General features: G+C 40.2%; 3 protein-coding genes across 3 annotated transcripts; all 3 read right to left on the reverse strand.

Moving 5' to 3' along the window:
* Window positions 1-1,377: 1,377 nt before the first annotated feature.
* On the reverse strand, window positions 1,378-9,315 carry DCL3 (dicer-like 3). Its single transcript, XM_089621207.1, has 26 exons — window positions 9,216-9,315; window positions 8,987-9,130; window positions 8,688-8,877; window positions 8,467-8,580; window positions 8,258-8,392; window positions 8,086-8,155; window positions 7,803-7,867; window positions 7,599-7,730; window positions 7,363-7,515; window positions 7,129-7,255; window positions 6,820-6,925; window positions 6,536-6,728; window positions 6,296-6,456; window positions 5,990-6,214; window positions 5,638-5,906; window positions 5,293-5,561; window positions 4,685-5,208; window positions 4,496-4,590; window positions 3,969-4,189; window positions 3,652-3,861; window positions 3,093-3,569; window positions 2,598-2,870; window positions 2,185-2,511; window positions 1,887-2,100; window positions 1,678-1,792; window positions 1,378-1,585 (listed from the first exon to the last, which is right to left on the reverse strand). The coding sequence occupies exons 2-26, from the start codon at window positions 9,067-9,069 to the stop codon at window positions 1,378-1,380; spliced, it is 4,956 nt and encodes a 1,651-aa protein (XP_089477333.1). The 5' UTR covers window positions 9,070-9,130; window positions 9,216-9,315.
* Window positions 9,316-11,732: 2,417 nt separating this feature from the next.
* Window positions 11,733-14,859, reverse strand: LOC149391766 (Tetratricopeptide repeat (TPR)-like superfamily protein). Its single transcript, XM_089618826.1, has one exon. It carries the CDS (start codon window positions 14,837-14,839, stop codon window positions 11,786-11,788), a length of 3,054 nt encoding a protein of 1,017 aa, XP_089474952.1. The 5' UTR covers window positions 14,840-14,859; the 3' UTR covers window positions 11,733-11,785.
* A 3,787-nt stretch (window positions 14,860-18,646) lies between these two features.
* Window positions 18,647-22,849, reverse strand: CID7 (CTC-interacting domain 7). The gene is made up of 7 exons (XM_089618827.1): window positions 22,555-22,849; window positions 21,050-21,931; window positions 20,048-20,477; window positions 19,895-19,965; window positions 19,459-19,583; window positions 19,032-19,362; window positions 18,647-18,923 (listed from the first exon to the last, which is right to left on the reverse strand). Exons 2-6 carry the CDS (start codon window positions 21,824-21,826, stop codon window positions 19,059-19,061), a joined length of 1,707 nt encoding a protein of 568 aa, XP_089474953.1. The 5' UTR covers window positions 21,827-21,931; window positions 22,555-22,849; the 3' UTR covers window positions 18,647-18,923; window positions 19,032-19,058.
* Between the last annotated feature and the right edge of the window lie 2,420 nt (window positions 22,850-25,269).

The raw sequence follows: 25,269 nt of genomic DNA on the forward strand, positions 1-25,269 counted from the left end.
TGATAGGGAGGGTCGGAAAAAGCCCAAATACTCAAAGAATTACTATGTTGTCACTACAAGAAATTGAGGTGTCAGTACAAAAAGTTTTGGCACACCCGTTTTTGAAGTGTCTAAAAGATATATAATTATAATAAATTCAACTTCATGCTTTTTTTAATTAAATTATAACCAACACCATTAAATTTGAACAAGATCACTTTAGAATCGTAAATTGGATCGACTCACCAATTTTTTAAATATATGTTTAATTTAAATGATTTTTATCTGATCTGATGGAGTCGAATTTTTTATACCAGTCTAAAACGGTCTGGTTTCATATATTGAAATTATGGTTTAGACTAAACCGATCATAAATTTAATTTTTTTTATAGTAATTCTAAGATATTCAAAACCTAAACTTGGATTGGACGACTTAATTAATAAATATTTATATATTTATATCAATATATACAATATGTTTTTTGCTAGTCTCTTATTAACATCGTAAAAGAAATATTTAAAGAACCAGAATAGTAGAAAACGATTTGGTGCAGTTTGATTTATTTTCCTCATTGGTTCGATCCGGATTCTTAATTTTTTGAACCATTTAAATCGATGTAGTCTCATTTAGATGCCGAATTCAGATCTGGCTATGCACACTGCTTCGAACTCCCAAGTAATGATGAATCGAGTAGATGATTAAAAGCATTCGTACCACCGAGTAACACTTGTAGTTCTTTCTATTTTTTGAAACATATTTTATACTCTATTTAAAAATAAAAAATAAAAAATACTCCCAATAAATGTGTATTTGTTTGGATTTGAACGTGAATGCCCCACTTTTTTTAGTGATTTGTTTCTATGTCCCATTTAAAGTTTGTTTTCAAATAACGCTTTCTTATAATGTTAAATTGTATATGAATATTTAAAATTACTATTGGGAAAAAACATGAAAATAGCTTAAAAACCAGCTATCATATTAACAAGGTAAGTTTTTCGGTTTCTTTTCTTTCCATTCACACAAGAGAAACATCAAGGAAGAAAAAAAAAGTAACTTCTAAACCCCGTGCCGTGCCGTTTCTTATTTAATAAAATAGCATAAAAAAGTTGGAATACAAGTTTAATGCATAGTGTTTTACATTAGTGAATCGCCGTTTTTTATATTAGTTTTCAGGCCCCTTTTGATGTCCCCTTCAACACTTAAATAAGTGGAGCAACAAATCTGTCCAAAACCCTCTAGTTTTAGCCTAGTTTACTGCAAAAGAACCAACCTAACCGGACTTAACGTGTGTGTTAAGCAACAAAACTTATAATTAGCTTATTTTTTTTCTCTTTCCTTCCTATTTCTACTAAAACACAGTTAATTCAATTCTAAAACTAACGCTCTGTAAAAGCAAGTCAAGTGCCAAGAATGACGAGTTTTCCGACGCGCCGGAGCTCGTAAAGCATGGCCAACGCAGCGGAGTCGAAGGAGCTCTTCTTGTCGGCTCTGGCGTCTCCGCTGCACTCAATACTCTCGTAGCTTGGAATGCACAGAACTATGCTCGATACGAAGCTGTTGAATCCCATTTTTCTCTCATCGCCCTCCCCGAGTTCCATTTGTGTTCTGCGGGACCCCCCAAAACACGATGATGACCAAATATACGTAAAAACAAAATATGAAAGGAAAGAAAAGGATATGAAAGTCCAATGTCTGACCTCGACTTGGTCTCCGAGGTTTTGAAGGTTGGCATTGGCCATTGTTGTTTCTTACACAGCTCGAATAGAGTCACTCGCGGACCGCCTTTCTTCGTGTTGATTCCGCTGATGGTTGCTGCAACCAAAAACAGTTCAACAATTCAAAAAACCTTAGCAAACAAGTCGAGCTTTAAAAAAATGAAAATAAAGAAGAGCTACAAGAAGATTACCTGGGGTACTACCATTTGAGGGGCAATCGGGTTTCTTTGAAGATTCGGTTGCCTTGTACTTTTTATGGTTTGGCGGCTCTTCAGAACCTCCATCGATCACTTTCCCGTTCATTGGACTAACAACTTTCATGCCCGAAGAAGAAGACGAAACGTCAAAGTCGGTGGCTACTTGCTTTCTCTTCTTGGAACTCCACGAGTACGAAATCCCTCTAGCCTGCAGAGAGAGCGTTGAATATACACCATTCGTAAAAAAATAAAAATAAAATAATAGAGAGAAAAAAGGGGTTTTTAATCGAACCTCGAGATCGTTCAAGAGGAGACGAGCCGCTTCTCCTTTGGCGTCTTTTTTAGTCCGATCGTTAGCTTCTCGGCTCAACAAGACGTCTTTGAGCTGCACGGTGACCTCGGCACGCACGGTCTCGCCTTTCGTCGTACATTTTTCCTTGATGAAATACCCGAGATGATCGCACAGTTCATTCAGTTCACGCCACGGAGGCAATTCGAGGTTATCTGGCGTAGCAAACGGGGACAAAATCGGCTCCAATATCCTCCAAACTCTGTCGAGATCGAGCTCGGTGTCGATCAGAACCGCCGCGGCAATACTCTCCACCATGTCTCCCAGAGCCTGGACAAAGACAGACACACAATCGCCACATTATTCCATATGATTATATCATCTATATCGTGTTTTTTCGGAAGAGCAAGGCTTGCCTTGGGACCCTTTGAGCCTTGGACCGGCCTAGCTGTGTTGGAAGCTTCGGAGAGTGACTTGACGTAGTCCGTGATCTGGGTCAGAAGTAAACCCGAACAGTGTTGAAGATGGGGTTGAAGTTCCCGCCTCACGGCAGCTTGAGCGAAATTCTCGTTGCTGACCGAAGCCGACCTGAGGTCGGTCAATTCCCCGGGATCGATGTTCGAGTAGGTTTTGTAGAGGTACCTCGTTATCAGCACGTCCAACACCGAATCTCCCAGAAATTCAAGCCTCTACGAAAACAATTTCAGGTTGTTATCAGTCATAAGAACGTTCTTTGGTGATTTTGTAATCGCTTAATATTAGGGTTTGCTATATGTAAGCGAATTAATTATTTGGAGAGGATAGGCCTACTTACGGAATTATAGACCGATTTGGTGTAACCATCAATTTAATTTTTATCAATATGGGTCCTATCGTAACTAAAATCCATTGCAAAAAGGATTTAAAAGTACCTGGTAACAATAGCCGAGACTGCACTCGTGATCCGTTGCGTGTGTTATGGCTTCCTGTAGCAGACCTTTGGTTGAAAACTCGTACCCGAGCTTTGCCTCCAACGCTTCAATCACGTGTGGTATAGGGACGTAAGTCCGAAGAGATGCGATCGAAATCGCTTCCGAAACCAAAGACGGTTCGAGCTCGGCGTCGACACCGAGCCACTTCATCACGTGAATCGCGGAAGTCAGACCGCCTCCGACGTAATGCGCTCCGATCAGGGCTTCGACGAAATCGGCCACGGTTTTCGAGCCCATCCATCGGTGGCCTCTGTCGCACGACTTTCCGAGCACGATCTTCGGATCCTCGCTCCGGAATTTCGGATCGAGAGGCACTTCCGAAGAGTCTAACCCGCATTGACAAGGAACGGGACGTAATGAACGCTGTCCCGGAGCGACCCAACGGCGTGGATCGAATGCACCGTCACGTATATACCCCTACGAAAGAAAGAAATCTTAAGACACATTTAGTATAGGTATTTTCTTCAAAGCATAGATAGTGAAGATTGTGTAAAAATACCTGCAATTTACGATCAGTCCCGAGTTTATGCAAGTTCGCATTACAAATGACAGAGGAGCGCCGGGAAGTGAGCTGGCCTTCATGCTTCTCGGGATAGTTCAGAAATAGGTGGCAACTTGTAACGTATTTCAGAACCGAATCGCCAAGCAATTCAAGACGCTCCATTGAAAAAGTCTCGCAACACCTCATGCTTGTGAGTGCTTCTAAAATCTGCACATCAAAATACATTTTGGGTTTAACAAAAAAAAAAAAAAACAAAACAAAAATACAAGGTTTCGGGAAACTCAATAAGGTTGTAGAGATGCACAAAACAATACAAGGGAGCTCGAAATACGGAAGCCGCTAGAGCGTTGGCGATCAATCTCCTCCCTAAGCTGGCTTGCTAGCATCAATGATTCCAAGCGGGTCATCACCGAGGGCAATAGATACAACGATTTTTCGACGCTTCTTGGAATGTCAATGCACACCAAAAGCTCTGGTGGCATATGTGCATGCATTTGCGGCTTATGCTTCCCAAGTTTTGACGCCTTATCAGAACCTGCCAATTATGAAGTAGTTGAGTGGTTAGGACACGAGAAAAAAAGTTTTAAGGGCCAAAGTGCAACTATCCAAAAAGTTCAGGGGCCACTAGGGAAAAAAAATTCGAATAAAATACTTGTGTAACTAGTTGTCTCTAACAGTGTATCTTTTGTTCTTCACTTTCCACCTCCTTTTACATAAAAAGAACATATAACAGAAGCCTATAATTTATTCACTATGTTCATATGCGATTTTTTTTTTTTTTTTTTTGGTGGTAAAAGGGCAAAAATCTGAATGCATATTGAAAAAAAAAAAAAAAAAAAACCTTCTTCCATGAAGTCCACGAGAAGGTTGTGTGCATTATGACTTTGCTTTAACCGCAACAAAGGTTGGTTTGGATACACGAGCACAATCCCATACCTGAAAGCGGAAATATTATAAGCCATTCATCAACGAAACCCGAAATAGTATCTTTACAAAAACCACTATACGATACCAAGAAAAAAAAACTTACTTTTTGTTGAAATAGTCTCTATAAGAAGCATACTCTGATGAAACCATGCCGTCGCCGATCTCAAAGGGACTATTTGCAGATGTGTTACTCACCACTGTAACAATGGAGTATATATTCCCGGTGTGGACAGCCAACACTACAGTCTCTTCCAGGCTCGAAATATCAGCCGAGCCACTAGCGAAATGGATTACGTTTTCGCCCATTCTTTCACTACAACAAGGCGAAGCGTTTTCTCCGCCGCCACCGCCGCTATGTTGTGCGTGTAACAAAGAGTTGTTCTTTACCATTTCCACCACGGAAACACAAGACTCAATGCCTCTCCAATGGATACTGACAAACTCGTCAGTCGGATCGGTCGATGCTTCGAGTGGCAGAAGAAGATAGAGATACGCCGGGTTCCATAGTGCCCTTGTATCATTATTGAGCAGGAATTCTCTCTTTGTTCCCGTTGATTTGGATCCAAGAAACAACTTCCCGTACACTCCATTGAAGAAAAACTCCTGAAAGCATTTCGCTTTCTTCATCTGGCGAAATAACAGCAAAAGCAAGCAAGTTTTTATAAGTATTATTATTATAATAATAAAATAAAATAAAAATTACATGCATACCTGCTCTTCGTTCAAATGAGTTTGTCCACAATAAGACATGGAAGCCTTGACCGTCTTTGTGACCAGAAAGAGATCCAAGTCGAGATTTCCAACGTCATCATCAAGCTTTGACTCAATCAGAAGAACAAATCGAGAAAAATATTCGTCGACATTGCTGCAAGTGAACTCAAACTTGTAAGCCTGAAAACTGGCATGAACTTTTTCTGCCCAAGTTCCACACAAAGCACGAATACAGGTTGTCCCATGCAACTCCTTCCTTCGGGTTGTTCCTATAAACGACAAATTTATATTCAATTAAATTTTAAAAAAAACGATTATCAAGAAGAAATATAAATGCATACATACCTGGACCCGAAGCTGTCTCTTTGCTATTTGTATTCACGTGTTTGTCTGGTGAGACCTCAACGGCGGGAAGAAGATGATCGTCGAGAGCGCCCATCTGGTGAAGTCTTTTACAAGCTTCCAAGCACACAAGTTGCTTCGACAAATGCGAGTTTTTACACACCGGACCCACCAGCGTTTGGAAAGCCGCGTTCGGAGGTAACGAAATCTTACACTCGTAACAGTCGTCTCCGAAATATGTAAACTGAAACGCCGGCTTCGGGGTAAAGTACCTAATAAAAAAAAAGTCACAAAATTAAGGCTACAAATAATTCGCCAACTTCTAAAATAAAAGCGTTGTGCCAAGAGTGTGTACTTATCGCTTGGAAGCTGCTCGCAATATCGATGTACAAGGCTAACGCTAGAATCCGCGGTGACCGATGCTCCGGTAGCATCCACAGAGTAAGAATTTTTCACATCGGGTTCAGGCGGGCCCGCTTTTGGATTGCAGGCATTAGGGTCTCGGGTTGCTGTGGTGTCCATCATCAAATGCTCGCTCTTGATGATGTCAAGAAGTTGGGTCTCTTGTTTTATGTTTCCCCTTTATTTAAAAAAAAAATGAATTAATTTTTAAAATTGTTGTGGAATGTCGAACGATGAAGGAGATAAGAAACTCTCTCACCTCTCCAACATCATAATGTATTGGGAGTCATTTCGCCGAGCTCGTCCTCTGGATTGGACATAACTCCGCACAGTCTTAGGGAGGTCGAATCGTATCACGTACGAGCAGTTTGGGACGTGAATTCCTTCTTCAACTACGTCGGTGGAGAATAACAAATTGACCTAATTATGAAAGAGAGAGATGAAAATCGGACTTTATTTATTTTTCGAAAAATTCAGAGGCGTGTTAGATATCATATACCTTCCCGCTTCGAAAGGATTCTAACGTATCTGTTTGCTTTTTCGGAGAAAGGGAATCGACTGAGGTCTTACTTCCAGTCAGATACGAGACTGTGAAGTATGCCAAAGAACTGATTTTCTTGACAAATCTTTCAATCACTTTGGCTGTGATAATCCTATCAACAAAGATGAGGCAAATTACCTGCAAAGCTTTACTGCGGACACGAGAAGAAGGTTCAATATTTTGTTCTATTGACATTTAACAGATTTCAAATTCCAAATAAAAAAATTGTTAAAAGTTGTCACCCGAACGAGTAGAAGATTTCAATGAGGCTGAGTAGTTTTGGAGTTACATATCCCAATTCCACAGACTTCAAACGGTCGGTTTCAGAACTAAAAACATTTTCATACCCTGTGTTTCACAATATAAAAAAATATGTATATCAGCAATAAAAAAAAATCCAAGTAAAGCAAACACACAACAGTATTTTCCGAGAGAATCACCAAAAATAATTTAATTTCATACAACAAAGAGAATAATTCATCAGATTATATCATCACGAAAAAAAATAAAAAATAAAAATAAAACTGGTTCTCTTGTCTAAAACGGTATACCTGGTTTAAGCAATTCCTCTAGTAGAGCCAACACTTCCTCGAGAAAAAATTTGCAAAGCAAACAACTTTCTCCAAGCACTTCAATTTCTTCTGTACCAGTAGAGTTTTCAAGACATATCTTGACAGACTACGAAACAACAAACAAAAATCGATACACTTCAATATGAGAAACACACACTCAAGAAAACAGAAGTATTTCCTCGTTCCCGTTAGAATTCAGAACTATTTTCACACCTCGTAAGCACAAATGAGACCAAGATCATCGAGGCAATACAAAATCTTAGCATGGTCATTGGACAACCGTTTCCGCAGAGCCGTAATTCTATCATCCATGTCCTTGTAGTTACTTGGCACAGACTCTTGCAGCCTTGACATCGAATCATCAAACTGCGAAACAGATTTACATGTTCTTTATCAATCATGTGTAACTAACTATAAGAACACTAGATAAGCAATGTCCACGTACATACCTTCTTCAGCAAAGCTTCTATCTTTGCTTTCAAATCAGTGAATGTGCATTGTGGCAGGTCAAAATATATATGAGTCTCTTTCGCAGATGGGACATAAACTTCCACCTCTGATTTGTCTTCCACAGTATAAACCTACAACAACAGAGTCAAAATAGTACTCGATCGGCGAAATGTAAAACAATTGTGGAAATGTAGTTTTGATACCTGGGAATCCAAGGTGAATTCAAGTTCCGAAATCTGACCCTCGCATTCGATACTTGTTGCGACACCTGATATATATAAATTCATTCATTTTCAACCTAACTTCCGGCATAACCTTCAATGACATTTTCCAACTACACAGTACACACCATCCAAACCAACAAGAGTTTCAACACACACACACACACACACAAAAAAAAAAAAAAATCCAAATTCAACGCAAGCTCGCAAGTCTTAACACCCCCGAGATCGAATAAATAATAACTATATACGTAAAACATACTACCTTTTCCAACAATAGGCGACGCTGTCATTCCGAAAATCTTGGGCTTGCTACTACATTTTCGATAAAACTCCTTCACCAATATAAGCGAGAAACAAGTAAAATTCAAACTTCACATTTTTTTTTTTCAATTTCTTTTTTTTTTTTTACAGAAATACACGATAATGAGATTGACCTTCATGATTCTTGTATATGGATGGTTTCCAATGGCGCGATGACATTCATCAAGCACAAGTAACCCTACACCTTCTAAGCTAACAAAGGCCCTTCTCAGCGCATCCAAAAGAACCTGTGGTGTCATTACCAAAACCTACCAAAAAAAAAATTAATGCATTAATAAAATTAAACAAGAAGACAAAAAACGAAAAAAAAAAAAAGGCTTACATTGTGCTCATTGGTTTCCTTTTCCCAGCGCTCAAAATTCCAGTCATCAACGCCTTTGCCTCCGAAATACTCTTCCACGTCTAAATCAGTTTGATCTTTAATAACCTTATATTGCTGAAAGGGAATTTAATTTCTCAGAATTGACTAACTCAAGAAATGCATGTGTGCAGTTACGTACTTGGCGGAAAATATTAAAAAAATAAAAAAAAAATAGAACATGCCTGATTGACAAGATGAACAGTCGGAGCCAAGAACACAACAAGCTTTCTTTCGGCAGGATTTGACTTTGACTTAAAGAGTTGACCAATGTGGTTGATGAGCATAACGGCTATCATGGTCTTCCCCGAACCCGTCTCCAAAACCGCGATCGTGTTTCTCTTCACTGCCACTTCGTAAACCTCACTCTGGTACCTGTTTATACTCCACAAACACGAGAAAGAAAATGAACCCATTTTCACATGAAAGCGAAACACGTTATCACGAAACCCAAAAAAAACAGAGACAAAGACAGAGAACAAACCTTCTGGGACAAAAGGGCATTGGAGAAGTGTGATCAGAGTCACCATTCTGGACTTGTTCTTGTTCTTGTTCTCGTGACTCCATTGTCGACGAAGAGAAGCAGAGGATACGAAACCCAGTTTACTATAAACCCTAACAACAAACACTATCGGAATCGTAACTGTTACAAAAGGAAGAATAGAAAAACAGAATCAATTTATTTAAAAAAAAAAAAAAAAAATTGGGCGTACTTTGTCTGTGTTTCCCTTTCTGGAAGAACGAAGTTCTTGTTTCAAAGAGTTCACATCTCCTCTTTCAAAAAAAAAAAAAAAGAAAAAGAAAAATGAGTTCAGAGCTTTAAAGTTAAAAGTACGTGTTTTATGTTTCCGTTCGTGCGAAACAGCTTAGCTATTTTGCGTGTAAATCACGCACAAATCAGAGTACGCAGTTTATGAAGCGGCGTCGTTTTTAAGTTGCGGCTAAACACACTTTCTTATTGCGCGTACATACCACGCACCAATATTGTCACGCTGTTAGCAACTGTGTCGTTTCGGCTGCACTTTCGTGGATATCGCGATTTTGTCTTTTGATCGTTTTTTTCTCAGCGTTTAACTACGCGCCAGTCAGGTCACGCGATTAGCATCGTCGTTTTCAGAAGAAACGGATTCGTGAAATCCAAGTAACGGACGCAATGAACGGGCCGAATTGTGGACTTTACTTTTATTGTCAGGCCCACTACTTCTAGACTCTGAAACGACGAGCGTTTTATACGAAAATATTCCTTTTTATTAGTGTGAAGTTCGAATAGTACTTTGCGAACTTCAGTGTGGAAATTTAATTATAGACAAGATTAGAAAACATTAAACATATAGCCATGTATCAATAATTTATATTTTTACTACCTTTATTGATTAACATTTGTCGAAATTTGATGTGATTAGAATAAACTTTGGGCTTTGGGAAAATTATGGGCCAACAATTAGTTTAATAAGATTTATTTTCAAAATAATTTTTTTAAAAAAACACTAAATTATATTCAAAATATCCTTAATTATTAATCTCTCTCTCTCATAATCGCCGCCGACGCAATGATGGTCTCTTGCTTAGTTGTGACCTCTATTGATGTCGTTTTCAGACCTCAACAATCACGAGAAAACAAAGATGAAAAATGTTTATGTCGTTTTATAGTTAGTGTCGATTTCAGAATATCGTCATATAGAGAAAATAATAAACATAGAGCAATAAAGAAAACTTGATCGAAAAGGGAATAAGAATGATTGTATTAATTGTGCGATCTCAATCACAGAGGCCAAGATCAATAGTCACAAAGTTGAACGACAACCTCGAAGACACAATTGAGAAGAAAGAGAATAAACAATAATACTTTAAACGGCATGTACATTTCTTCATGTAAAGCATTAATATATAGGCTGGTGAAGTACGCAATCTTCGCGTACACGTGTCGGTGACTTCGTCTTTCACTGCCTCTCGTCCTGCCATGTCATGTCGCCTGGTCGAAGACCTTGATGGAAATTGTCAACAACTCCGGATCACGAGGTGGAATGACGCGTCCCACGTTGCCTTCGACTTCGTGATTACTTGTTGTGGAAGACTAAACTCATGAAGTGATGGACTATTTGCATCCTACCCTTGAATGACGATGACGAGACCAACAACGCGAAGATGGGGGCTAGGGGTACTAAGATTTGAAGATTAATTGGAGCACACCGGTAGAACTCTCCCGCACATGGAGTTCCTCGAGGGGATTGATTTCCGTCGGGGAAGCGACACTTTGAGGCTAGTCTCATGTATTAACGTTTTAATTGACGTTAATAGGCGTTGGTTTTGTATTAACGTTTTAATTGACGTTAATAGGCGTTGGTTTTGTAGGAATATCAGGACTTATACTTATGAATCGTCATTAATTTTACTTTTACTTAACGTTAATAGGCACTAATTTTGTAAGGTTTCGAGTTTTTTTAGTAATTTTTTGTTAATAAATTTATGCGTTTTCAGATTTTGGTTTAATAACAATTATATTTTTTTTTCGATGAAAGAGAAATTGAAGTGTGAGATTTTTTTTTTATTTTTTTGAGAAATATATAATTGCGTGTATTTTGGGAAGCAGTTACTTAATTCTTTTTTAATGAAAATAAACGAATTAAGGTTATTTGGATAAAAGGCTAATATGTCATTTCTAGTTAATTTCAACTTTTCAAAATGGCTAATTAGCTATAATGAGCTAACATTTTTCATGCAAAGATAATATAAATTAGGAGTTATTTTTTAAGAATTTGTAACGCTGCAGATAAAACATAGGATCTGCATAAAAAATTTACGAAAATAATTAATTTTTTATAATGCATATAAAACACCTAGACATTACTTAGGAATAAATAATATAGACGAACTAAATTTTTAAAAAGAAATATTATTTTTTTCGTAGATAAACAAAGTGCAATATCTTAACCTCGAAAAAACGAGAAGAGAGTTTGGATTTGATACCGTGTAAAAAATTATGACATTATGCATCAGTTAAAACTAATAAGCAATGAGACAGAATAATGAACGACTTTAACGAAGTACATATATGCTACGTTTTCGGTTGTCACGTCGTCATATGTGGGTCTTTTTTGATACATTTCCTTTAACCCGCTGGTACAACAAAGTATGAACTCACTCTTAAGCAGAAAACGGTCAACTTTTTTCTTTATCACTGCAAACCATACTACTGCTAGTTTTTTTTTTTTTTTTTTTTTTTTAAAAAACAGTTACAAAAATAGAGGTCAAAATATGGTATTTAGAATGGGGTATTATAAAATCACCAATAATCAGCACAAGAGCAGATTCCATCCCTGAAGCTATGGAAGCGATTGGCGTCTCTCAACACGATGTCTCGTCGGTACGCCATCGATACGAACTTGATCGCGCTGTGACAGTCTCCGCAGACCCTCAGGTTCTTTATGACCCGAATCACCGTTCCCGGCGGGGTAGCCAATAGCCCGTAAGCAACGGCCAGTTTCTCGCTGTGGTAGTACAAAGCTCTCTCCTTTTCCTCGCTCTCCACGTCAGCAAGCACAAACCCGGTCTCAGCCACATACCCTTCTCCCCGAATCCTCTCCATCATCTCCTCGACCTTGGCGTATATCGAATCGCTCTCCGGGTGAGATTTGTCGTCCACCACGAACAAGTGAACCCTGTTCTTCACGTCGATCCAGCTAAAACCCGGCTCCTTTTTCACCTTCCGACTCCTCATCGACCTCCGAGCCGCGGTCGCCTCGTCCCACCGGTCCGCGGCCGCGTAGATGTTCGAGAGCAGAACGTACGCGGACGAATCGCCGGGCTCCAATTCCAAGAGCCGGTCCGAAACTCTCTTCCCGGCCTCGGCGTCGCCTTTGACTCTACACGCGCCGAGCAGGGCTCGGTACATCGAAGCCGAGGCCTCGAAGGGCATCGAGGAGATCACTTCCTCGGCCTCTCGGACCCGCCCGGACCGGCCCAGCGCGTCCACGAGGCAAGCGTAGTGCTCGATCTCCGGCTCGATCTTGTAGACTTTCTTCATCAGAGAGAAGTACGCGCGAGCCTCCGAGACCAGCCCCGCGTGGCTGCAAGCCGAGATCACGCCGATGAACGTGACCTTGTCCGGAACCATCCGCTTCCGAACCATGAGCTCGAAGAGGCTCCGAGCCTCCTTCGCGTCCCCGTGCTGGGCCAAGCCGACGAGCATCGCGTTCCACAGCGCGAGGTTTTGTCCGACGTTTTTCTCTCTCGTCCGCCGGAAAATGACCTGCGCGTCGTTTACGCTCCCGCACTTTGCGTACATGTCGACGAGCGAAGTCGCGACGAAGGCGTCGGAGGCGCGGTCGAGCTTTATCGCGTTCGCGTGGATCTGCCTCCCGTGCTCGAGCGCCGTGAGGGACGAGCACGCTTTGACTAGGGTCGCGAAGGTGAACTCGTCGGGCTCGACTCCCGAGAGCCTCATGCGATGGTACGCCGAGAGAGCTCGGTCCTCGTCTCCGTTCTCGATGCAGCCCGAGATCACCGTGTTCCACGCCACGTCGTCGGGGACGGGAATTTCGGAGAAGGCCGAGTCGGCGCTCACCATGTCCCCGCATTTCAGGTACATGTCGAGGATCCCGTTTCCGACGCATAAGTCTGCGTCGAGACCGACCTTCGCGGCGTAGGCGTGGATTTGCGCTCCTTGTTCGGCCGCGACGGCGAGGCCCGAGGCTTTGGCGGCGGTGGCGAGGGTAAAACCGTCCGGTCGCCCTCCTCTCGAGTGCAAACGGGTCAGAAGCCCGAGCGCTCCGAGGCTGTCGCCGCAGCTCACGTACCCGAACATCATCGCGTTCCAAGACGCCAGTTCGAGCCCGGTCTTCTTCTCGAAGACGGCTCGGGCTTCGTCCATTTCTCCTCTTCTCGAATAGACGTCGATGAGGGTCGTCGAGACGAATTTGTCGGCTACTTTGGCGCGTTTGAAAGCGTGGACGTGTATCTGCCGGACGAGATCCGACCCTTCTTCTTCCAGCGAAGAACAAGCTCTCAACACGCTCGCCAGCGTGAATTGATCGGGCACTAGACCGGCGGTGAGCAGATCTCGGAACAGGGTCACCGATTCCCGCTCTAGGCCGCTCTGCGAACAGCTCGAAATCATCAAGTTCCATGATATCAAGTCCATGTCTCCCATGTTTTTGAACACCTTTCTCGCGGAATAAATGGAGCCCGACTTCGAATACATGTTGATTAGGCTGTTCGCAACAAAGACATCGGAATCGAGACCTGATATCAGAGCTACGCCGTGAATCTGTTGCCCGAAACAGAGATCGTTCATACCCACGACCACGCTCGACATGACAACGATGGTGACTGTATCGAACTTTACCTTCGATCGAATCATATTCAGAAAACAGTCCACGGCAAGCTGATTTTCGCCCGCTTGAATATGCTCAGACAATCGCTTGTTCCACGAGACCGTGATCATAGTATCGTCTAAAAAAGACAGCTTTGTCGCATATGCTTGAATCTGTTGCGAAAATTTATCATTCTCTTCGCCAGAACCAATTTTATCAACCCTAGGTATCACACAACGCATCGTGACATAATCAGGACTTAAACCACTCCGATGAAACTCTGAGAAGAGAACGAGTGCTTGTCTCTCGAGACCAGTTTCAGCATATGCCTTGAACATCACATTCCACAGCAAAACATCCCTTTCTGGGATTCGATCGAACAAACCACGAGCCTCCGCAATCCTCCCAAACTTGCAATATATATTCACAAGCGAACAAGACAGAAACACGTCCAGTTCCAACCCGATCTTCACTGCATAGCCATGAACAGTCTCCGAAGCCCTTACATACCCAGAGAGCGAACAGAGCTTAAGAATCGGAGCCAAAGTGAGTTTGTTCGCCGAAAAAAAAGACTCGCGAAGAAAGCAACGAAAAAGAGAAAAACCTTCTCGAATTTTTCCGGCCTCGGTGTCTGAAGAGTTCGCAACGGCCGCTAGAATGGAGTTCCAGGAAACGAGGTCTCGTTCAGGCATTCTATCGAACAGGTGACGGGCATAAACCAGAGAACCGCATTTCGAGTACATAGTGATGAGATTGTTGGTCAGAAACCGATCTGGGTTTTGTCCGGAGGTGATGATGAGCGCGTGTGTGTGCTTTCCGAGGGATAAATCCGCGGCGGCGACAGCAGATCGGAGAATCGAAAACCATTGTGGATAAGAAGAAGACAAGGACGAGGATTGTGAAGAACGAGGCGACAGAGAAGAGAATAAGAAGAAGAGTGAGTATCGGTAGTTGTGGGTATTCAAAGAAGAAGATAAAATGGGAGCAAAAGCCGATCCAAGTCTCAGTCTCAACTCAGTTTGCATTTCCTACGTACTTTACACGTCTACCTGTTTCCCTCCAAAACCATTTGTTATTTAAACAGGCTTATTGTCCCCGCAGAGGATGCAAACGACACGTCGTATTGTTTCTATTTCTCCTCTTTAATATCATGTCGTTTTCTATCATCACTGGTTCTTTTGTAAAGATTTGTTCATTAACAATAAAAAGAAGAAGAAATCATATGATCCCAATTTCAATACAACCAAGAGAAGAAATCCATGTGACACAGAATACTAATTAATTGGACTTTTATTCTATACACCGCTCTTTAAATTTACGTCAACATAGCTGATTAACATTAGTTATTGAAGTTCTTTCACAAAAGAAATGTCTAACGACCGCTGACCGAAACTCCATACAGAAGAGAGCATGTCTATTATAGGCAACGAGATCGATTATTTGACAATGCAGAAGAAGATTAGCAGGGCCAGTCTGAACTCCTAAGCCCTAGGCGAATTAATATTTTGAGGCTCTTCGATAATAAAAATTTAAATATGAAAAAAAAATTGGCCGAAACTTCAGAATTTTGGGTCTCATCTTTCTTGTAACTATATTTAAAATTTTGGGGCCCAATCGGAAGCCCTAAACCAGTGCCTTGCTTGCCTATAATCAAGATCGGCACTGCAGATTTGTGAGTATTAGAGATTATGTAGACAAGTGGGAGGATGGTTTATCCTTTATTAATTGTTGTTTAGAGGACAAAGTAAGCGTGAGTCGATTTGCACCAAGGAGTTGTGGCATTTTGTGTAGAAAGGTGGCCTCGGTCTCATGATTAGGCAGACGTGAAGTCGGATAAAATCAAGTTGTAGAGAGGCAGATCTCCGGGAATGGACACTGAGAAGAATGGCATCCCTCCAAAATCCTTTTTTTTTTAATGCTTGTCCCACATTTTTTTTTTCTTCAAGTATCATCACTTTCACTAGTTGTAATGGTCAAGATTTGTTGTTGATTATAATTATAAAAGAATTACGAAAATAACAGTTTTTTGAAGGTAAAAAAAAACACAAAATTTAGAAAATTCATCCATTAATTATTTTTCTTTATTTATATAAATAATAGATAGATGTTACCATAATTTAAATCAAATTTGTAAGTAATATATAATCTTACAATTAATAAATTCTGAACAAAAACATTTATCCAATTAATGTGACTTTGTAATGTGTGTGAGTATATATATATATATATATATATATTAGAAATAAAAAGTATATGAAATAGTTAAACGGCTATTTTCACCTAAAAAGGTTATATATGCCCTAACTCTATTAAGAAGAGGATGAAAAGAGTGAGAGAAAAAAAATTAAGAGAACGTGTGGTGTTGTTAGTTTTAGAAATCGTCGGCATAATAAACAGATGGAATAATAATTTTTTTGATATTCATGGATATGTCATCCTTATCCTGTCCACATTAACTGACGTGTTGCTTAGCCTTTATAATAAGCAAGCACCTTATTCTTTAGTGCTCTAAGACGACACGATCTACATCATTTTATTTAGACCCCCTTTTGAAAATGAAATGTGCAATCTTAATTCAACGCTAACATCGTAGTCGTTGACTTTCTCGTTGTATTGTTTTATTCTTGCCGGAACCAGCCATATTGTTGTATCATTGACTTTCTCGTCATTGTCTATTAACAAAGTTTAAAATATGGGACCGCTTATGGTATGCCGCGGTGTATAATAAAAATAAACCATATAAAGGCCAGGCAAATAAACTTTATGAATTGTTAATTAAGAAACAAGAATATTCAAAATTCCATAAGCCCCATTCAATACAAGCTATATATACTATGAGCCAATTGAGAAATTATGTGTGCAAAACTAGGTCAGGAGATAGTGGTGACGACTCAAGTCGTAGTTCCTGAGCTCGGCGAAGAGAACCCTCTTCATGGTCTTGACCCAATTGTTATTGTCAACTAGAAGCCTTAGCATTATCGATCAGGAGATTATCCCAATCGTTGCATCCCGAAGCAATCGAACCAGGGACTGATAATGTCCCAAGAATCGTTTAATCACTAGACCAACCTTTTGGGGTTTCAATATTAATTTTTTTCTTTATCTGGCCTCATTTGGGATTGACATAGCGCAACACAAGCTTTGAAATTTTTTATCTTGTTTTCTTTTTTTCCTATTCTTTTGTCAGTTAAGTTTTTGCCTACACCCCTTCTTCCTATAACTATAATTTTGAGACAAAAAGGGGCAGGGATTAAGGTTTTAGAGTATTCTTGAGGGGACACCAAACAAGCGAGCAGTCATCACCTCGACCAGTTTTATTGCTCTCTTTCAATTTTTTATATAGATTTTCTTATCTATTTATTTATGGAACTCTACATAAAGAAGAAGAAAAAAAAAATTAATGGTTGTGTTTGGCATAACTTTGCTTTAAAAAAAAAAACGCTTTTAAATTATGCTTTTGAACAAAAATGTTTTTTCCAAAAACTACGAAAGCTTTTCAATTTTCTTCTATATTTTACAAAAACACTTTTCAATTTTTACTAAAAGTTGTTTTTACTCAACCCTTTAAATTTTAGAAAAAGCTAAAAACATGCTTAATAAACCATGCCGACATAGCAGCATTTATTTTTTGGACCTAGCAAGTAGGCAAGTCAAGTATAGGTTTTTCCATTTGTAGGACGGTTGAAAAGAGTATTTGTGGGTGCATAATAGTTACATGCAAATATATATACGTATAACATTCTCTAAGTCTACTTTCTTTCAAACTCTTCGTGCTTACGTTCCATGTAGACCCAGAGAGAGTCCAGCAAGAACAACATAGGTTCCAAAGGCCATAAACGGTTATTCGTGTCCGGCGACCCTAAAATGACAAATAAAGACGCACATCAAGCAAAGAAAGTGGTTGTAATAAGTATCAATGTGAAGAAAACTTCCAATCAGGTGAGAGAAGATACATTTTATCACTTACCCTGTGTAGGAATGGGAAAAGTACAACCAGTTTGTTCCTCACATATTGGTCATTCACTTGGAAATAATATCGAGGATCAGAGAAATATCTACCTATCTGTAAACTGCAGAGGACAAAAAAAACCTTGGTTGTGATGTAAACTCTTAAATTTCTTTTCCTATTTGTTTTGATTTATTTATACTCAAATTTAGTGTTGATGTAATTTTTTTTTTCTAAAGAAACTATGCATGTATTAATTTAAAATTATTTAATAATTATACTCTAAGATTCCGTACCCAACTTGATCTCTTTCTCTTTTTCTATGCATTTAAATTATAAAATTTTAAAACAAAAAAATTAGATAGGCTCCTTCAGGATTAAAGATTTGACTGATTAATCATATTTTTTTTAAATACTTAACCAATTAAATGTTACTTTCAATATTTTAATTTTTTTGGTGGTTTATTAACCACGGTTAGTTATGAAATAATCGGTTTAAATTAATGTTTGATTAGTTTTGACCAAAAAAACTAGTGAAATTGTTGATTTCACAGTCAGTTAATTTAAATTGGTCGTAATGCCCAAACTTTAGTTACGGCTTCGATACTGAGAAAAAAAAAATGGGTCTTGAAATGATTATATAACATAATTTATGCTGTTAATGTGTACGCGTCGACGATGTATGGGTAAAAAGGGTCGCATCAGTGTCCAATGTGGGTCTTTGTCGACATATTTGGCGTAGGTGTCCAACAGTTGACTTGTTTTTATGAAATCTGGCCAGCGAGTCTGTAAGTTTATTTCTTTGCTGAGTATGTATTCACAGGCAGTTCGTCCCATTTTACCTCCAAATCATGCAAAAAATGATAAACGATACAAGTTGTATGACTGTAATTTGGCAAAAAAGTTGACTGTTCTATAATGTAATTAAATTCTATCAATTACATCTGATCAAGGAATTTAACAAAGTGGGGTAAAAAAAAAAATTAAGATACAAAATCAACAAATTGACCAACAAACAGTTGCCCAGAAAAGTAATTCTACTGTCACCTGGTTAAAAAAAACCCTGTAAATGATACACTTTGAGCTTTCCAATTTTTCTCCTCTTTTTTTTTCAATTTTTTTTTTCCTCTGCCTAACCTCCAGCTTTTTTTTTTCTTTTCCTCCTGTATGATACAGATACAACAACAATGATGTTTTGATGGATTTGCTGTGCGTAAAAAAAAAAGATATCTATATATATATATATAAAAATAAAATAAAAACCCATATACCTTAATACACCAATCTCCCCGTTGAACTCAGATGACTACTCGGAGAAGGCCCGGCTGTGGCTCGGAGTAGTCAAGGCCTTCCTCTTCGAGCAGATATCTCTGAACGGCGATGGGAAGCCTAGCCGGAGTACGTGAGCCCCGCGTGTGGTGGCCGGTTCCGACGCATATGTAGACCTGAAGGCGCTGATCCGCGGCTCGGGCCGTGCTTCTCAGCACCATCAACTCGTGCTTCAGAACATGAATGGCTTCGCTTACGTGGAGCCCGTGAAGGTCTATCATCCTCTCGTGCCCTCCTCTCCCGTTCCCCTGCATCTCCACACTAACCGGGTTCCTGTACGATATTTTTTTCGAAACAAAAATTACAAAAAAAATATCGACAACAGATGTTAGTGGCGCGTTTGCCTAAGACAGAAGGTTCTTAAAACACCTCAAACGATATATAGATTCTTGAGCTTTTCCATGAGCTGCCTTCATGTGCATGTTGTGAAGCTGACCTTTGACACTCAACTCCTTAGCTAGGGCCTTGTTGCCAATAAGGAACGCTTGCCGTGCCTGCTTTCGGAACCATGTTAACTCGTCAACCATTCTTTATGGTTTGTACAGAAGCATAAAGTTGAAAGAAATAAAAGCCTGAGTGGGTTCAGTGGAAAAGGGAAGAGAACTTGTGAAGTCTGACTATGGCAGAAGTCACACGTTCGAATCCCACGAGCTGAACAAGTCCACGTTGTCTCCTAGAACCTTATGTGTGGGCTCGTGGGGTTCGGAAAAACAATGGTGGAAATGCAAGGGACAATGTATCATTCAAATGCTTCATTTTCTACAACCGTTGATGAAATTTTGACATGCGGTAATATTACACGAACCTGCTCAAAGTAAGCGTTACGCAGACGGGCGTGATCACGTGCTTCTTCCCTTAGCTCAGAATACATGTTCGCTGTCACGGCAACGTTGCTTGAGAAAAAAGAAATCGAGAATAAATTTATCGAGTAGTAGTTGGTTCGACACGGGAATATTACCGACAGAATCTCCAGTCTCGAGCCAAACGGGAGCGGCACGAGAAGAGCCACGGGATTGAGATCTTTCTCCAAAAGCGCCCCTTGCGTGTCCAGTGCTGTAACCACTTGTCAAGCCATGAGAGCTTCTACTCGAACCAATAGCGGCCTCCGCAGAGCTATTTCGCTCGTACTTCCACACACCAGAATCTGGAGAAGCCAATTTTCTTACTGCAGATGCGAAGTCCGTAGCCCCTCTTGATGGGATGGAGGAACTGGACTTGAATAAGAGCATGCTGTCCTTTTCGGCGGATCGATAAGGATTCCCACTTTCGTCTCCCACATATTTGCGACCATCGGCTGGACTAAGCGCAGGAAAGTCCATTGCAGTGAGATTTGGGGAAGATAGTGCCTTTGAGCTGAGATTCTGAGAAAACCCGTTGTCAACTTGAAGCTACAAATGAAACAAAGATCGTTGTTCAGAACAATGAAACCATTGTTGCGTTTAGTGCATAAAGGGAAAGATAATAGATAAAAATAAATCTAAAGGAAAATAAATGAAAATAATTTAACACTAAAGTCCCAGAATAAGCACGAAACATATATAAGCATTGTAAATAGAAAGATCTTCATGTAATAGCACCACATTGTGAAAGGGTATGACCGAAATAGAGCCACAAAACCCCCCATACCACGCCACAATACACGGAACTTGATAAAACTCAAAAGGCTATGGAGAGCCAGTTCTTCCCTGACAATAGAAGGGATAAGAGATGATCCCAAGACTTATGCATCATTGCTTACTTTCTATTACACCTAACAGCAATGCAGGGTAAGAGTATTGTTTTCCGTGCCTAACAGACACCCCCGAGCGATGAAAAAAAAAGGACTCTGACAATGAGGAAGTTTGAAGCATACATTACGTACAATCTTTATATACGTAAAGACTGATAGAAATGTTCAAGACCCTCCCCCAAACTTAGCTTCCCTTGGTATAAGAATATATCTGTGGACGATCAATTGTACCTCTAACTGGATGAGCATTTCAATAGTAAGGTTCAGGTCACATCCGTTGGCAAAATAAACTTCTGCGAGGCTTTCAGCTGCAAAGCCAGGAAACTGTGAAGCCAAAAAGTCCAGCGGATTGAGATCAGTGTCTTCGACGATTCCATGCTCACCCAGCATGTCATTCACAAAACCGTGCCGAGAAGCGCCGTCGTACAGAGACCCGTCCTGGCCATTGCTAACGAGCTGATTACTATTCGCAATCGACTTATCCCAAGGCTGAGCTGACACGTTCAGAAAGCCACTCGAAGAAAGATCGTCCCCGTAACCCAAACTCGGCATTCTTAGCTTCCCGGCGAAGCTATTTCCATTAGCTTGCGCAGCGTCGTTCATCGAATACACGCTGCCCCCTGAAGAAGGCGAAAACCTCATTGCCTCGTTGTCGTCGTGTAAAGACAAGCCCATCATCGAGAGGTTGGAGAGGCCTCCGAAGGCTTGGGACTCGTCGTCTCCGGCGGTGACCTTGAAGTCGGGGGTGATGTCATCGGGTAGCTGGCGGCGCCAAAATTGGTGGGCCTCGTCGTCTGAAGCATTCGAGACCGAAGACTCTGTTCGATCGAGCACTGCTTTTCCTGTTGGAGAGAATATTGACGTCGCATTTGCTGCGCTGCTGCTTCCTGATGGGGATGATCTCAGGGCTGAAGGAACGAACTCCGCTGCGTTTGGATTCAAGCTCAGCTTGCTTGTACTTCTTAGCTTTGCCTCGGTCGTATAGACACCTTTCTGGGACAAGCTCATTCTTTACCGTAATATAAGGAAAAAATAAATTTGATACACGTTGACAAAACGCCGAATCTTGCCGATATAGTAACTTGGAATTTCAGCTATAGCTTTAACCAAAACCTGCAAAACAAAAAAGGGAAATTAGCCGAGTCGGACAAAATTTTGTGTGCACAAAAGCGCAATTTCGATTTCTATAATTGTATATTCCTTACACCAGTTGTCTTTATGGAAAATCTTGTTCAGCGGTTACGGCTTTTAACGCCTTTTAAATACATTAAATTGTAAGGAAAAAAAAAACAAGGAAGAAGCTAATTCACATTTACTGCTTGAGAAACACGATGAACCAGTATAAACATTTCTACATACAGACTTATGAAACTTGTTAAGAAAAAGAGCTTTCATGTACAATCCAAACACAGAGAAAACAAATTCTAAAGCAAGTCCTAATCTTGTCAAAGCGTATTATTAATTTGATTCGTCGAACATTAACGATAATTAGAAAAAGCATCAGTTGAAAGCTGAAAGAACTTTAAAGCTCTCAAATCAACATAGCCATTAAATACCAAACCGGATTCCAACAGCTAAAATCAATAGGTCATACATAAAACCCCTGGCTGAATCCAACAACAATCGAGAATTTTCAATCAAAGCGATGACCGAGCACAGATCTCGGACAATCTTGACGAGAATCCAAACGAAACAAGAGAGATTCTATTAAAATGAATCAAAAACCGAACACGTACCTTTGCGAATCAAATCGTTTGGATCCATGGACTTAAGGCGAAGAGCAGGAATGAAGGTAGCGAGAGAGAATCGGAAAGATTGGGGCTTTTAAAGAGGTTCGAGCTCGGAGACTCTGTCCACAGTATTATCTTCAGCTTTCAAGGGATTTCTCTCTCTTTTTCTTATTTTTTTCTCTCTCTACAATTGTTTTTTGTCTTTAAAAACCTCTTGTTGGCTAATACCACCACGACCACAAAAAAGAATTGTTTATATAAAAGACACACCCAACCCTTCGCCACTCGATTTGACCTTTCTCTCTCTCTCTCCATCTCTAAATATATTTCTCTCTCCTCATTCTCCTTTGCTTAATATACACTGTTATGCTAACCAATCTATGTATGATTGTTGTCTACAATGCTAAAACTCTAGATTCTCTCTCTCATCTTGACCATGAGAAATGTGGATATTAGTTTATTGGCTAATATTCACATAATCAAAATCCTTGGGATTTGTGAGATTAAAGTCGATCACGACTTTTTTTGCTAATGCCTTGCATTTCAATAATTCCCACTCGCAATCACCTTTCTTTTATTTTTCTTTTTACCTATTTGCCATTATCAATTTACCTAACATTCATTCTGGTAATTAGAAGACGAGTGAAAATAACACTTCTGTTAATGTGTTTTTCATTGTTAAACAGAAGTAACAATTTCGTTAGATAATTTTTTGCTTTATGGAGATTAACGAAAGTGATTTTTCCATTGAGTAATTTTTTTACTTTATGAAAGTGGTAATTTTCGATTTTTAGTTAAAAATAATATTTAATAAAAGATAAATAATACCAGCTGTTAGATATGTAATTATCAAAGGTTCAAAATTTTTTAATTCAAAAATACAAAATACAAAATACAAATGACTAATGAAAATGAGCGGAATGAATGCATTTTGATAGCTTTCTTCCACTTCTAAAACGCTATTGGAAGAGTTTCTTTCGATACTGTTAGTTATGAAAACGATACTTCAAAGAGGCAAAAAAATAACAAATTGATAATCTTCTTTTTACTAACTTCCGGACCGAAATCCCAACATGACTCAACAACGTATGTGTTAGATTACGTGTATATTAGACTTATTCAGCTGATTAGATTAGTTGAGATTAATTAGGAATAGTTATCTGTTTATTTATTTATTTATTTATTTCCAAGTCTTCAGCAGTTAGTTAGATTGTTAGCTATTATTCAGATATCTTGTTAGCTTGTAGTCTTATATAAACATGTTTCAATAATAAAGGAAGATACACGTTCAACTATTTTTGCTCTCATGGTATCAGAGCAGTAAAACACCTATAGGTTCCTGTCAATTTAAGTTCCTGCCAATTCTAAATGGCCGAACCAAGTATAAACAGCACCGGTTCTACCGAAAACACCTATCAATCTGGAGGATCGAGCTCTAACTCGACCAAAGACTCTCTCCAAAATCATTCCATCACCTCACATAAACTCAATGGAGGAAACTACATGGAGTGGTCCCATTCGGTTAAACTCTTTGTGCAGGGAAGAGGAAAATTTGGCTATCTATCAGGGTTCACGACGAAACCAGATGCTGCTGCAAATCAAGCTGGTTATGAGAAGTGGGAGACTGAAAACTCCATGGTCATGTCATGGTTGGTAAACTCTATGGAGGCTAACCTAGGAAGGACCTACCTGTTTCTTCCAACAGCAAACACGATCTGGACAGCGGTGAAGGAGACGTATTCAGACCTCGGAAATGCTGGACAACTCTACGAGATCAAGACTCGGCTGAGAAAGGCGAAACAGGGTGACAAGACGGTCACTCAATACTACACTGACCTAAAGATGCTGTGGCAAGAGCTAGACCTCTACTATAACTATGAGTGGAGTTGCCCTGCCGATAATATCTTTTATCAGAAAACCATCGAGAAGGAGCGAGTCTTCGAGTTTTTAGTTGGGCTGAACCAAGAGCTCGACGAAGTGAGAGGAAGAGTACTCGGCAGAGAGCCATTCCCGAGTACCCGAGAGGTCTTCGCAGAAGTTCGCCGGGAAGAGAGTCGTCGTCAAGTCATGCTCGGATCAAGCATACCCGACGCTACAACCAATCAGGGGGACACCACCACCGCCATGATGTCATCGAGGTCCGACTCGAACCAACGCTTCTCAAGGAACAAATCCAACCGGCCCACCTGCGACTACTGCAACAAACTTGGCCATGTCAAGGCCAAGTGTTGGAAGCTTCATGACAAGCCAGCCGACTCTCAGACATCTCAACGGCCCTCCCGGGATAATAGAGGTGCGTACCAAGCATCTCAAACCGTCTCCAACGAGCAAGGGACCGAGTCTTCACCGGGGCAGAATTTCTTCAACAAAGAAGACTTAGAGCAATTGTACCAGCTATGGACCTCACATAAGTTATCATCACCTTCCTCATCATCTCTTTCCCATAAAGGTAGTTTCAAAACAGCCCTAAGTATTTCCACAAATAATCCTACCTCATGGATCATAGACTCAGGTGCTAGTGACCATATGACCGGATCTTCTTACCTTTTTACCTCATATTTCCCATGTTCTGGCTATGGTAAAGTTAAAATTGCCGATGGGTCTCTCTCAGCTATTGCCGGGAAAGGTTCTATCATTCTCGATTCATCCCTCACACTAAACAATGTCTTACATGTCCCTAACCTAACATGTAATCTCTTATATGTGGACAAACTAGTCACT

The sequence above is a fragment of the Urtica dioica genome, chromosome 7, assembly GCF_054948205.1.
Source record: "Urtica dioica subsp. dioica isolate 48M chromosome 7, U.dioica_male_clone48M_v1_H2, whole genome shotgun sequence".
NCBI lineage: Eukaryota > Viridiplantae > Streptophyta > Magnoliopsida > Rosales > Urticaceae > Urtica > Urtica dioica.